Raw genomic sequence first — 15,037 nt, 5'->3', positions numbered from 1 at the left:
TTTAAGAATGGATGTTTACACTTATGATGAAAAACCGAAGAAATGAATTTTTGAAAAGGGCGATGGATGTTTATTGCTGCATGGTGCGGGAGAGTGTGAGCTTCTTCTTTCTGTAATTAAAAAAAAACCCAAAGCTATTTGCATTTGGTGGAGGAGGACCTGGGCGAGGCTCCCCTGCAGGGGTATCGGAGAGGAGGACGGCAGGTGGAGAAGAGCAGGTGGAGGGGCTGGGGGTCGGCTCGCTCCTGCCGGCCTGTAGCTGCACTTCCCCGCCACCGCGGGCGACCCAGTGGGGCACCGAGCCGGGGACCGGGCGGGGCGGGGCGGGGGCGGGGCGAGGGGCGGGGCCGGCCTGAGGGCGAGGGGCGGGGCGCGGCGGGGGCGGAGTCGTCCAGCCCGCCCCGCGCCCAGCGCTCGGCCCCCGGTGCCCGGGAAGGCTGGGCGGGCGGCCGGGCCCCGGCAGGCGGCGGGAAGGAGCGCGACTGCGGGCCATGGCGGCGCCCGACGTGCTGCTGGTGATGGGCGTGAGCGGCTCGGGGAAGTAGGTCGGGGGGGCGCGCGGCGGAGGCGGGGGCTGTCGCCGCTCGGCGCCCGCGGGGCCCACGGGTCCTGCGCACCCCCGGCTTGGCCTTTGCAGCCGAGGCGGCTGAGGCCCGGGGCACCCGCTCCCTCTCCCCACCCTCCGACCTGCCCGGCGAGAGCCCTTTGTGAAGAAGCACCTGCTGGGGCGCCGCCCGCGGTGACCCCGGCGGTCACAGGGCCCGGGTTTGGGAGCCTGTTGTCAGAACGAGGTGGAGGGTGCAGGGTGCAGGGTGGAGGGTGCAGGGTGCCAGGGGCAACCCGGGTCCGGGCCTCCGCAGACCTCGGGCGGGCCGGGCCGAGCGGCCGCTCCCTCCCGCGAGGTGCTGGACTTCCATCCTGAGACTTTAGAGAGCAAGGGAATTTCACCTTCGCGTCTGTTTTCTCTGCTGTGATCAGCGTTTTTCAGCTTTAACTGGAAGGAGTCAGTGTTAATAACAGGGAGTCACAAAACCCTCTAAGGGTGTGCAAGGAGGAACACCGCCTGGCCAACCGCGGGGCTGGGAGCTAGACTTTGGCTTCTTATCAGACCAAAATCAAGCTGTGCCCTTTACCGGAAAAGGCAGCTGCCGCCGCATTCTGCCACAGGCAGCAAAAGACACACCGGAATCCGGTGAAATAGCATAACTTCAAAGGCCTACAGTATCCTTCTAGAATCTTCTGAGCCAGGAACCGCTTGTGTGGTCAAATGTAGAATTAAAGACTCTTTCTTGCTCCAGGTTAGGAAAGTATAGGTCTTCAAAGTTATTGAGGCATTTTTAGCCTTATCTCTTGGGAAATTATTTTGGAGAGTCTTGAAATAAAACAAGGAGCCTGAAGAATCCTTAGCTGTTGTATGATTTGAAGAAGTTGAAGAATGTAAGATTGCTTCTATGTTGGGATGTAGTGGATGTTAAGCACCCAAGGCCTTGTTCTGATGCTGCTGCCTGGGTGTGTGAGCTTGGGCAATTCACGTGCCCCTCTCTGCCTTGGGGGGGGGGGTCTGAACCATATGATTTATATGCTTCCAATATTCATGCATTCAGTAACTATAGAGCCCAATCCCGACTCTGTCACTGATATATAGTGAAGAGTACAGGTAAAATTCCTGCCCTCAAAGAGTTTACATTCTAGGGATGCCTGGGTGGCTCAGTGGTTGAGCATCTGTCTGCCTTTGGCTCACCGGGTGTAATCCTGGTTACCTGATCGGTTCCCACATCTGGCTCCCTGAGGGGAGCCTGCCTCTCCTTCTGTCTCTGCCTCTTTCTCTGTGTCTCTCATGAATAGGTGAATAAAATCCTTTAAAATAAAATTACATTCTAGTATGGGAGACAGGAAGTGAATAAATACATGTATATAGTGTGCTAGGCAGTGGTAGGTGCTCCAGGGGAAAATAAAGGAGAGAAACTAGGATAAAGAAACAGCAGGCAGGATGGCGAGGGAAGGCTCTTCTGAGGCAGTGGTATTTGAGCAAGACCCATAAAAAGTGAGGAACTAAGCCTGATGGCTAGCTAGGGAAAGGACAATATAGGCAGAGGGAATCTAGCAAGTGCAAATGCCCAGGGGCTTTGTTGTATAGTGGACTACCAAGGAAGCCATTGCGGCTGAGTGATGGGAGATGAGGTCAGAGAAACAAGGTGAAGAGAAGTGGTCATAAGCAGGGGATGTTCTGAAGGCAGAACCAGAAAGGTGTGTTGGACTGGATGTGGGGTAGGAGAGAGGGAGAAAGGTGTCAAGGATGACTTAAGGATTTTTGACTTGGGTAACCAGAAGAAGGGAGTTACTATTGACTGATGGGGAAGCAGGAAGCAGAGCAGGTTTGGAGAAAAAAATAGCATGAGCTCAATGTGGGATGTGGTGAATTGTCAGTCATCCAGGCGGGTTTGTCAAGTGGTGGATGGGATACCCAAGTCCGGAGTTCAGGAGGGGAACTTCAGATACAAATGTAGGAATCCTTGGTTCAGATATAACTTAAAGATGTAAAATGTTAGATCGTCGCAGGAGTAAAGATAAAGAAGCTGGCCAAGGACTGAGCCCTGAGCCTTCTGATGGTTAAAGTTTAGTGTCAACTGTCGCTGAGGGATAAATGAGTAATAAAATGAGAATGATTATATTGATCAGTGGATATAGCAACATTCATTTCTTCGGGGACTTTTGTGAACCCTTGTTAGGGCCTGGCAGGACTTTAAATCATTCTCCGTAACATTTGTGAGGAAAGAAATGACTCCAGAGAACAAGTCTCAAACCAGAAAGATTGTAGTTAAACAAGTAACAATGTCAACCAATAATTTGACTTATTTACTATGTTTACTGCCTCCCCCTCCCGTACCTGAATTCAAGGGATCTTTTTCCTTTTCGTTTACTGACCTGTCTAGAACAATGCCTGGCATGTAGTAGATGCCCAGTAAATATTTGCTAACTTAATGGATGAATGAACAAATGACTGAACAGAGCTATTTGAGTAGTTGACAATGTTTGTTTTCTTTATATTTTAACAGCCTTCGTGAAGCCACTCTCAGCTTCCAACCTTTTGAATATCTTTCGCACCTAATCTATGCCCCAACTACCACTACTGTCCTACAGTCTTTTTCAGTCTCCTTGATCCTGCTTTAGACCAATATGCTTAGAGACATTTGGGCTCTGGTGTGTGATGCTTGCTCCAACCAGTCTCCTCTGAGCGAGCACTGTGCCTTATTTCTGCCGCAGGTCCCTTTCCATGTCCATGTCGAGTCCTGTTTTCTCTGGTTTAGGTTTGAATAGAGCAGGAGATAGTGGCTTTTTCTTTTCCTTCTTTCTCCTCCCCACCAGTCTACACCCAAATCTAACTGGCACTTTTTTATTTTTAATTATTTATTCATGAGAGACACAGAAAGAGAGAGAGAGGCAGAGATACAGGCAGTGGGAGAAGCAGGCTCTTCACAGGAAGCCTGATGCGGGACTCAATCCCAGGACCCCAGGATCACGCCCTGAGCTGAAGGCAGATACTCAACCACTGAGCCACCCAGGCGTCCCTAGCACTTCTTTTAAATTGCGATTGGTGGCTGACATCTTCATCCCTGGCTGATCTTAGACTTCAGTGTAATTTCTGGTATGCACAGCTCCGGCTTCACCAGCCATGGGGCTCGTCACCAGTTGGCTGTGATATGTCACTCGACGCAAGCTTCAGCACAGTGAACCTAATGGGAGAAATTCCAATCCTCTTCAGTCCTTTGGTTACATCAGGGAGCAGGTCTCAGCTGGTGTGCTTGAACACCCACCCCCATACCTCTTCACAAAAAAGAGCACCCCAGAATCCAGCTAGACTATAAGCAGGGTCTTATTTTCATTATTTTCTGTCCCGGGGACTAGCAGGTGCTCAGTAAGTACTGGTTGAGTGAAACGAGCAGTGAGTGGATACATGTAGTTCAGTTCCCTGTTCTGCAGGTGAGGGGCTGAGACCCCAAGCCCTTCTCATCGAGAGTGCTGCCTGGAAGGGCAGCAACAGATCCTTGTCACACGCATTGCACAAAGAGCATTTACCTCCCAGGCTGACTTCTCATTCTGATTTTTATTTTATTCTTTAAGAGGGTGTCTCTGTTAAACCCCAAACACGGTGTTAATGCTTTTATGAGCTCCTTAAACCTTGTGCTGGGAGGCTAAATGCCCAGTCAGACCCCTCCTTCCAGTACCCTCAGTAAAACCTTATCTCTATTCAGTATTTTTTTCTCAAAATATAATTATCTCTAAAACAGGGACCAAAGAACTTAAGGAGTTTAATGAGATCTTACATATTGCTTTTTGGAAGAGAAAATTAGTGGTAACTCAGTAATTATTTAAATTCCTGAAGAACACAAATGTCATGCTCTGGATTCCAGGGCTGAGAGCATTACTGTCACTGCTTCAATATCAAAAAAGTATGGGGTCTCAACACGGCAAGGTGGCTGTCTGTCTCCCAAGGTACCCCTCATGGTGGGAGGCACGCAGGGCTTGGGCAGGGCAGTCACTCGAACCTCTGTGTCCTCTCCGCAGATCGACCGTGGGCGCCCTGCTGGCATCCGAGGTAATGTGTTGTGCTGCTTCCCAAAGGCGAGGCCCATTATGCTCTTTGCTTCTCTCCCTTCAGCACCCTTCTTCTGGCCCATAGTGGTTTGTAAAACTCACCACAGATGTGGCTTCTGAAACCCAGTGGAGGCATGTTGGTCTTCTTGTGATTACCAATAGTGATGAATGAAAGGAGCAGCAGCCCAGGGAACAGGGACAGTGAGGTGGCATCACAGCCCCTGTTCCTGCGTCTGGGGGGAGGAGGGGGAGGGGAGACAGGGTGGTGGGTGGTCCTCGGGCTGCCCGTTCCCACACCTGCCTGGTAGTATCAGTCGTGGTGGTTGTCACATGGGCCACACTGCCTGCCACGTACACCCTCTCGCTTTGCTCTTAAAGCTAGGATGGAAATTCTATGATGCGGACGACTATCACCCAGAGGAAAATCGAACGAAGATGGGAAAAGGGATCCCACTGAATGACCAGGTAACATCTGGCCTCTGTTTCCAGCCGGGAGCCGCAGGTAGAGCTCTCTTGGTGTAGAAGGGCTCACGCCAGAGATGATCATGCACAGCCCGGGGTCCTGCATGCATGTCAGCTTTGGTCCTGAACTTGTCCTGAACAGAGTGAGGAGGGGTCCCACCTCGCCCCTCCTTGGGCAGGGCCCACCTGGATGATGCATCCTTGCAGGTTTTTAACCTATGGGATGTAATTCCCAAGAGGGCAGAGGCCCTCCTGTGCAGACACATGCCTTCTCCCCTCCTCAGGCCTTTCAGCCACAGGTGCAGACTCGCATCCACCCCAAAGCCAGAAAGATCATTACAAATTCAAATCCAGCCTTTTGGAAGTTTCCCATCCATCTCAAGGTCAAGACCAAATACCCAAACGCCTCCAAATGCCCCACTCCAGTATCTTCGGTGCTGTGCCCACCTTCCTTCCTCCACCAGAGCCCCTGGGCCCCTTTCAATCAATCGTTCCTACTGCCTTGCTCCTCCCCACAGGGCCTTTGCATCTACTTTCCCACTATCTGGAATACACTTCTGTCCCCTCTTCTGTTAACCCCACTCCTATATATACTCACAGCTCAGCTCCCATGCCACTTCTTCAGGGAAGCCCTCCTGGACCTACTGAATGAAGTAAAATCTCCTGCAATAAGCCATAGCACCAGGGGCCCGTGTAGCCCTGGTCCTGGTTGCAACTTGGCATTTGAGAATTTGATTCATATTTATTTCTGCAACTAGATTTTCCTTCTGAAAGAGCAAGAACTGGGGCCTGTTAACTGTCCTATACCCCCAGGGCAGGCCACACAGCGAAGGTCAGAAGATACTTGTGACTCAGTTGTGAGTGAACGCGTGATGGAGAGAAGGAAGGAAATGAGGAGTACTGTCACGAGGCCATTTCCTAAGGGCCCCTCCCAGAGCAGAGGTACAAACTGGCCTGGCTGGCATAACTAGCTGTGGCCCAGGAGACACAAAGGTATCATCCACACCCCTGCAGGGGACGTGTCCAAAGGGCAGGAACTGAGCAGAGCTGGCCAGAGCCCAAAACTGCGACTACGCTGCCACTAGCTCACTCTGTCCCCTTTGTCCTGCCTCAAGGCATTAGAGCCCCCACCATCACTGGGTCTAATTCTAGGGACTCTGAGTGTACACTTCTGGGAGTACGGCCTGTGTTGGCAAAGATTCAGACTTTGAACCATCAAAATTAAGTTTGTGACATTTGATTTTAGAAGACTGGTGGAGGGAACCATAAAAGAGATACAGAATAATAACTGAGGCATAATAATGTTATACCAGAGATAAAGACTTGGTGCAGATAACCTGGCTCTTGTGTGGCCTTTGGCACATGGCTTAGTCTCTCTGTGCCTCATTTTCCTCCTGTGAAGTAAGGATGGTAACAGGACCCATTTTAGTGGGTTCTTGGATTAAATGAGATGCTACTAAAAAAAAATATGCACAGTGAAGTACCCAAAGCATTTAATAAATATCACTTATGCTTGTCACTAATGAATCCATCCATACTTTATGGGTATTTCTACCGAGTGTGTGAAATGTGACTGTGGCAGTGTTATTTTTCTCCTTGGTGAACGCAAATAAAAGTTAAAGAACGAAGTAAAGCAACCCAAATGCCATTTGAACATCCTTCATCTTGTTCACAAGCGAGGCTTGTTAAGTGGGCAGGATGGATGGTGGGGGGACAGGGAGGTAGAGTTCAGAAGAGGAATTTCTTGTATGGAAGGAAAGGTTATCAGTCACTGGAAGAAACATTATGAGTCACTAAATACCTTCAGGAGAAACTGCACCTTTTAGCCAGACTTTAGACTTGCTCTTTAGGGAGAGAAAGAGCTGGGATGGCAGAGGGATCACGTTCTTGAGGAGAGCTCAGCCGAGAGTGAAGGTGTGGGCTTCAGCCAGGCTGGCACCCAGGGCCCTGTGGGTCACCCTAGTGACCAGTCCTGCCCTGGTGACCCCGTGAGGAGGACCAAGGGGAAAGTCAAGGCAGAGGTACAGGTTCCTTGGGGAGGCTCGGGCAGGCCTGGGGTTTGAAGAGCAAGAACCTGCATTGAATATTCCAAGGGCTCTGTAAGGCTATTTAAATGTACATGAATATACAATAAATGTAAGCTCCAGTTCTCGGGTCACACCACCACATTTCAAGCGTGGCTGGTGGCCACCATCCAGATGGCACTGAGGCATGACAGAAAGCTCTAGTGGATGGCCCTGGCCTAGAGAAATGTGCCCCCCAGGCTGTGATACGATGTTAGTGTGATGATGATGATGATCAAGCATCTGCGAGCTCCCACCCCCCGACCCAGGTCCGTGTGTCCGGACGCCCACGGTGACATGTAAGCAGACTGCAAAGTCTGTTCAATGAGGGTTTTTTGAGAAAAATTTTCCTGATTATAAATGTAATACTTGCTCTGTTTATAGAAAATTTGGAAAGTACTGAAAAACATCTTTACAGAATACGTCACCCTTGGTTTTATCTTTCAAAAACCTCTACAAATTTTGGAGGTTTTTTTTTCCTATCTTTTTTGGGGTATATATTCTTTTTACATGCTTTCTTCTGTGGTCTCACGTTTATTTTCACACCAGGTAAAAACCAGTCCCTGCCCCTGCTCTTCCCCTCCTGCTCCTTCCTTCTGCTCTGTCCGCCTCCCACAGCAGTGCTGGACATACTTGGCCTCTGAGTTGTTCCTCTGAGTTTAGCTCCCCTTCTCCCTCTAATCACCGTCCCCTCCCAGGAGAACCACAGGTATCTAGAGGTTTCCATCATATCACTCACAGGCCCAGGAATCTTTCTCTGTCCTCTTGATGCTCTAACTCCTGCATGAACGCCTGCATGCACAGAACTGGCGCTGGGGGCACACCACCCACAATGAGATGACATTGAATGTCAGACCCAGCAGGCAGAGATGGGTCTGAATGAGCAGAAATGCTCATTTCAGTTATGTTGTTTCCTCTTCTCTTCCCCTAAGACTCTTTGTGTGTTTGACTTCCATAATTTATCCTACCATCCATAGTAACTACTTAGAATGAGTGAATCTGCTCTAATATCTCCTTCTTGTTCCAATTTCTGCTTCTGTGAAGAGATCTCAGTCACTCCCTTTTTGTCACAAATGTGAACACAAAATTTGGAGCTCATGCCCCAAGTCCTCCCTAAAATCCTTATGGCAAAGTCCAACCTCCTTAACAGGTCACTCAGGTCCTTGACCACCCGGTCCACAAGGCTTCTCCTGACCTTCCTTACCCCCACACCTCCTGTTCAGCAGTGCTAAGCAGCATCTGCTTCATTCATTTACTCAAGAGTCTCCGCACACCATCTTTAATACTCCTAGTCTTAGATTATGCCCTTCCCTCTATTTAGAAATGTACAACAAAAAGTGCTGTCAGGACGCCTGGACAGTGGTTGAGCTCAGTCAACCACTGAGCTCAGTGGTTGAGCTCAGTCAACCACTGAGCTCAGTGGTTGAGCATCTGCCTTTGGCTCAGGGCGTGATCCTGGGGTCCTGGGATGGAGTCCCTCATCAGGCTCCCTGCAGAGCGCCTACCTCTCTCTCTGCCTGTGTCTCTGCCTGTCTTTCATGAATAAATAAAATCTTAAAAAAAAAAAGTGCTGCCAACCAAAACTTACGGGATGCAGTTGAAACATTACTTAGAAGGAAATGTATGCCCTATGAATGCATTTCCGGAAAAACAATAAGAATGGAAAGTAATGAGTTAAGTGTTCAAGGAGGAAAAACAATAAACAAAAAGAATGTAAGAAAAAAATAGAAGTGAATGCTGAAATTAACGAAATATAGAACAAAGGAACAAAAGCTAATCCCATTGTTAGTGATGAGCAATGCTGACTGAAAAAATAAAAAGACAAATTTCTAATGAGACTGATCAAGAGTGGTGGGGGGGGGGGGAAGCACAATTAAGACTAGGGATGAGGGGCAGCCCGGGTGGCTCAGTGGTTTAGCGCCGCCTTCAGCCCAGGGCGTGATCCTGGAGACCCGGGATCGAGTCCCACGTCGGGCTCCCTACATGGAGCCTGCTTCTCCGCCTCTCTCTCTCTCATGAATAAATAAGTTTTTTAAAAATCTAAAAAAAAAAAAAAAAAAAGACTAGGGATGAAAAGAAGGCTGTGAATAAACTGTTAGTAAATTTAAAGACTTAAATTGGACAACTTAGAAAAATATAAATTACTGTGGGAAAATGGGCTTGGATGGCAGTGACCTGGTGCTGGGGATGAGTCCACTTCTCCCCCCACAAATGGAAATAAGACCTTGCTGATGCTGCATCTGGCTTAAGAATCAGAAGATCTTAAGTCCAGAGATCTAACTGTATGTGTCATCCCTTCCTGCTACCTCAGATACCAAAACTGAATCAAGAATAGAAAACCTGAACATAACACGATGTTCGTTAAAAAAACTGAAGAAAAATAAATTAATAAAATTAATAAAATTAAAAATTAAAAAACTGAATCTGTAATCAGAGATCTCTCCTCAAAATGGCCCCAGGCCCAGATGGTTTTTCAGATGAATTTTGGTCAGCTTGGACCTCTGTAACAGAATACTACAGACTGGGGGCTTAAACAGGAGACTTTCAGTTCTCACAGTTCTAGAGGCTAGAAGCCCAAGATCAATATGCTGCAATATCGTCAGGTTCTTGGTGAGGGTCCTCTCCCTGGCTCACAGGTGTGGGAAAGAGGAGCGGTTACAGCACAGGAGAGAGAGCACAAATTAGCTCCCTGGTCTATTGAAAGGGCGCTAATCCCATCATAACGCTGCTGTGCTTAACTGCCCAGAGACTTGACCCCGCAGCAGCCTTGTGCATGGCCTACCCTCAAAATCACTAAGATTTCTCACTGATGAACATGATTAACAGTATTTCTACACAAATAAACAGTATCTGGGAAAGTCACTTGTGTCTGCTTTAATTTCAGGACAGGATTCCATGGCTCTGCAACTTACATGACATTTTACTAAGGTAAGAGAGCATCAGGCCTTGATAGCCAACAGGTAAAGAAAACTCATCAAAAAGGAGAGGCATGGGGATCCCTGGGTGGCTCAGTGAGTGGTTTAGCACCTGCCTTCGGCCCAGGATCCTAGAGTCCCAGGATCGAGTCCCACATCGGGCTCCCTGTGTGGAGCCTGCTTTTCCCTCTGCCTATGTCTCTGCCTCTCTCTCTCTCTATGTCTATCATGAAAAAATAAATAAAATTAAAAAAAAATACACTCCTGAAGTCACAACTGGCTGGTGACTAAGGATCCCAGAAATGGAGTGGACTTCTGTTAAGTAACCAACAATGATTTAAATCAGCCAGAATCCACCTGTAATTTAGTTGGGTTCTGGAGATGAACCTTCTAGATAGCTTCACAGTTATCATCTAGAAATCTTGATCAACTGGCTTCCATAAGCACATTTCTTCATTTGAAAATGGGGATAAATATAGTTCTTACAGATTATTGTGAGAATTAGTGAGATGAAGTATGGGAGGCACTCAGAACGGTATCTAAAACACAGTAAGTGCTGGAGAGGTGGTAACTGATGCTACCACGGTTCTAGTCACATCTTGGTCACTACTTCTTCCCCCTACTTCAAGCTGTGGCAACCAGGAAAGACCTGGGATCATTTGTAAATGAACAGATAATTGGTCACCAGAACTGCAGTCCCAAACTGTCCTGCTCTGTATTGTGCCTCTGGTCCCCTCCACCCATCTGGGGACCTGACCCCTAGGAATCCTGGTTGGGATGTGGAGAAGGATAAAGAAAAGGCAGGGAATAGCTTATAAATCTTGCTTTCTAAAATCTTGCTTGCTTTTTTTTTTGTCAATGCAATTTATATAACTTTTAAATTTTAATACACTTTCAAATTTACAGGAAGGTTGCAAGAGCAGTACAAAAGAATTTTTACATATCCTCCACCTATTAACATTTTGCCCCATTTGCTTCATTATGAATGCAATTTATAAACATGATCATGCTTAATAAAACAATTTTATAGCAATTTATAATTTTTTTTAGCAATTTATAATTAATCAATATTAGTAAAAATGATTTAAACCCAAGCTAAAAAAATACAACTTTGCTGCCAGGGTTAACAAATATAAATCTAATCAGATATAAATCGCAGCCTTTGAATTGGAAAGTTCATTGGATTCTGCCCTATCTATAACCCACACATAATTACGGGTGACAATGTTAGGACACCCAAGGGTGACCACAGTGATGTTCATTTCAATGTGAGCTTATTTTTCAAAGGAGAATCACTCTAAATGGCCTTTGAAAAAAAAAGCTGTTAATGCCAAAACAATATTTGTTTTTGAGAGAGAGAGAGAAGTGTGGGGAGGGGCAGAAGGTGAGAATCTTGCTTTCTTCTAAAATGAAGCAAGATTTTAGCAAGCAAGCAAGATTTCATTTAGCAAATGAAGCAAGATTTTTCTAAAAGAAAGCAAGCCTTCTAAAATTTCTAAATGAAATCTTGCTTTCTAAAATGAAGATATTTCATATTTTATAAATCTAAAACCATCTGCACCATATGCAATTAGAATATACTTCACCTTAAAAATTCAGTTTACTTTTTCACATGGCACCGACGCAGCTGGCAACCCTGTCTTTGCAGAGGTTTGGAGTTTAGGGTTTCAGGGTTTGAGAAATCCTACCCACCTGAGTCTCTAATACAAATAGGCTTGTCAGAGATAAAATACACTGACCTGTGATGGAAGCAGAAGTGAAGATCCTCAGGAGAGCAGTGATCAGACCCAGAATAACCAAGCTCTCACCCATGGCCTCTGGGAAAAGCCAGAAGGCTCAGGTACATAAGTTTGTTGCTTATGATGCATTCCATCCACTGAATCTCAAGTGTATACTGGCTGTAGGTCAGAAGCAGACCCCTTCAGAATCCTCCGTTCTAAAGCAAACATTCTACCAAGTTCCCAAGTCACGGTTTACCCTTCACGTCTTGAGTCCCTTCCCAGCCAAAAATGACTGCCTCTCCTGCCCACAGACAGGGGGGCACACAGCAGCTTGGTGGAACTGGGGGCTCACTTCCTTGTGCAGTGTCGGCGCATGCTGCTTTCCCTTTTTGGTGCCTTATCACTCTGCGTCTATTTCTGGCTCAGGTTTTTTTCTTAGAACATCCCTGGAAGCTTCTCATCTCTTGCTCATCTTGACCACACAGAGTCTGATACTCCCTTTTCTCCTGCTTTCTCCAATTCTCCATGGGTAACTTCACCCGACTTCCAGCATACTGGGAAAACCCAGTTGTAAAATTCATATCACTGAACACCTGTAGAGAACCTGAGCTGACGTGTGTGTCCATGTCCACAAGTGGTGGCTGAGCCACATCCTACATTCACAGCACAGCTGACACCTACCGAGCACTTCCTGTGTCCTGGCCATCTTGATAAACTTTTTCTCACAATTCTATGGACAGGTACTCTATGTAGTCCCATTTAGCAGAAAATGAACTGATGCTCAGGGAGGTAAATACCTTGCCCAAGGGATGGCTCAGCTCACTAGCAGAAGGAAGAGCTTTACCTTAAAGCCTGGACTGCCTGATACTTGTCTGCCATTTTGTAATGCCTTCCACTGGCAGAGAAGTAGGACCGGAGTCTTCAACCTAGAATTGACACCAATGATTTTCAATGTCCTTATTCTTAGTCCCACTCCCCCTTTTTTAACAGAGATGTAGCCTCCGGACAGCATGTGGTTCTAGCCTGTTCAGGTCTGAAGAAAATGTACAGAGACATCTTAATACGAGGAAAAGATGACACACCTCTGAAGTCTGATGGGACAGGGAAGGACAAACAGCCAGCTGAGGTGAAGCTCCTCGTGGTCCATCTGAATGGGTCTTTTGAGGTCATCTCTGGACGCTTACTCAAAAGAAAAGGACATTTCATGCCTCCTGAATTACTGCAGTCCCAGTTTGATACTCTGGAGCCCCCATCAGCTCCAGAAAATTTCATTCAAATCAGTGTGGACAAAAATCTTTCAGAGATAATTGCTACAATCATGGACACTCTAAGATAAAAGGAGAACAGTTTTAGATTGGCAGTCTAGAACAATCAGGAAACCTTTATTCCATCCCAAACTATGTTCTGGTGTCTTTGCCAATACTGTATTCTAAATTCCTAAGGTGAACAAATCATAGTGTACTGAGATACACTTTTTGGGGTATATTTTTAGGAATTTGTGCTCTGACACACTGAGAGGAAACGGCAGGGAACTCTGAAAGTAAAGCTTCAGTAGAAATTCAAATTCCTATGACCTAATCAAACGATCAGAGGGAACCCCGTAATCGATGCTGTAAATCACCACCTTATTTAGAACATTTCTTGATCATACCTATATTTGAACAAATAAATCAAACTTGGCTATCCTTGGTATCCCCTAGAAATTGGTCCCAGGAGCAGAAACGTGTACATAATCGACCACTCACCACCAAGTCATGTCACACCACACACTTCTAATCCTCTCCTCTCTCCTTGGATTATCTCAAGGTAAATAAATTAAAAGCACAGTGGATGAAGCATGAGACTCACTGACCAGCCGTCCCCACTCATTTTGCAGAGACCCTTGTGAGACCAGGCTGGTGTCAGCCACCTGCCTTCCTGCTGCAAAAGCCATCAGCAACAGATCCTAGGACAAAGAAGGAACACCACAGCTGTTACAGCCCAGACATGAAATGAACCTTTCACATGGGCAGCAATGTGCCAGGGGCAATGGGACTAGGGGAGGCTGTGTAGGACGTTGGGAGGCACGGGTGCATGCCAGTCTACTCAGCACAGGCTGGGTTTCAGCCCTTCCCCCAGAGGCTCCAGAAAGAAGTTTCTTTGTCTCTTTATCATAACCAAGGCCACAGAATGCAGCTACTCTGCAGGGCCACCGAATAGCCCTGCCATAAAAGTGAATTTTGGAACCAATAACCTGTTTTTCTCCAAGGGCATGCAGTTTGTCTTGAGAACCAGAAATAGAATATCTGTCGGGGGTGCCAGGGAGTGAAAGAACCCTTCTGGGTAGACAGACCTTGCTTAAGAAAACTGAAGTTTAAGCCTCAGGTTTTCCTCTCTGCCAGGTGACTAGAGAGGCAGCTCCTGCCTGGCTTCAGTCTCTGTCAACCGTCACTGCTCAGCATCTGAGCTCTCCAGTAGGCCAGTCAACATACTCAGGCAGGCCGAGAGTCCCCCCAACATAGAGGAAGGACTCGGTGATTGTCCACTGCACTCAGTGAGTCTGGATTGAGTACTGTGATGGGCACTCTGCAGGGTCTAAGGACCTACAGGGTAACACAAAGCTCTGGTTCTCAGCTGGCTTCCATTGGGGTGGAAAGATGGGGTATCTCATAGCCTCTGGCCCAGGCCAGAGTTCTCGGTGAAAGCAGCTACTCCCAAAAAGGAATTGATTTTCATCCTGCTGGACTGTCACGTAGGACCTAGTGAAAAAGCCTGTTTATGATTACAGGAACACAGAATCTATCATATCCCTCAATAAAAATGTTTTTTTGCAGTTGTACCATACAATGAAGTTTCTGAGAATACCATAAAGGAGCAATTGTATTCTTTTTTTTTTTTTTTTTTTACCACAAATTGTTTACCATTTCAGAAGATCATGATGTATTTTCCCATCACGAATATAACATGCTCCATCACGCTCCATCGACACCCTTACCTGCCCACAGGCACAAGCACCCAACTGCTCCACTAGGTTGCTTTAGGGTAACTGTGTCCCAATGTTACATATTGAAACTCATTAGTTTATTACAAGTTACTTTCCCTTTGTTATAGTTAAGGTGTCCTATTCAGTATTTGCTGGGGTTTTATTAGCCATCAGTCTCACTGCAAAGTGGTTATGGGGGGTATCAAAAAATTGCTGTTAAAAATAACCAGAGGCACGGATTCTGCTGGGGTTGAGAACCACTGCTCCAATCTTCCCAAGAAGGCCACACGGAGGACAAGGCGTGGGCTAGTACTGCCC

The 15,037-nt window shown here is 47.0% G+C and overlaps 1 protein-coding gene across 3 annotated transcripts; it reads left to right on the top strand.

Annotated features, from left to right (window-relative positions):
* The first annotated feature begins 406 nt into the window (after positions 1-406).
* IDNK (IDNK gluconokinase) lies at positions 407-14,601 on the top strand. 3 transcript variants are annotated; one of them, XM_055311865.1, is made up of 5 exons: positions 407-541; positions 4,567-4,597; positions 4,975-5,061; positions 10,006-10,049; positions 12,748-14,601. In XM_055311865.1, exons 1-5 carry the CDS (start codon positions 492-494, stop codon positions 13,091-13,093), a joined length of 558 nt encoding a protein of 185 aa, XP_055167840.1. In that variant the 5' UTR covers positions 407-491; the 3' UTR covers positions 13,094-14,601. The 3 variants fall into 3 exon arrangements, with proteins under 3 accessions (XP_055167840.1, XP_055167841.1, XP_055167842.1); XM_055311866.1 differs by having other exon boundaries at positions 449-541; positions 4,979-5,061; XM_055311867.1 differs by having other exon boundaries at positions 462-524.
* The last annotated feature ends 436 nt before the right edge of the window (positions 14,602-15,037 follow it).

The sequence above is a fragment of the Nyctereutes procyonoides genome, unplaced genomic scaffold (genome assembly GCF_905146905.1).
Source record: "Nyctereutes procyonoides isolate TBG_1078 unplaced genomic scaffold, NYPRO_anot_genome, whole genome shotgun sequence".
Classification (NCBI taxonomy): domain Eukaryota; kingdom Metazoa; phylum Chordata; class Mammalia; order Carnivora; family Canidae; genus Nyctereutes; species Nyctereutes procyonoides.
This window is presented reverse-complemented; position numbering and strand designations above follow the sequence as displayed.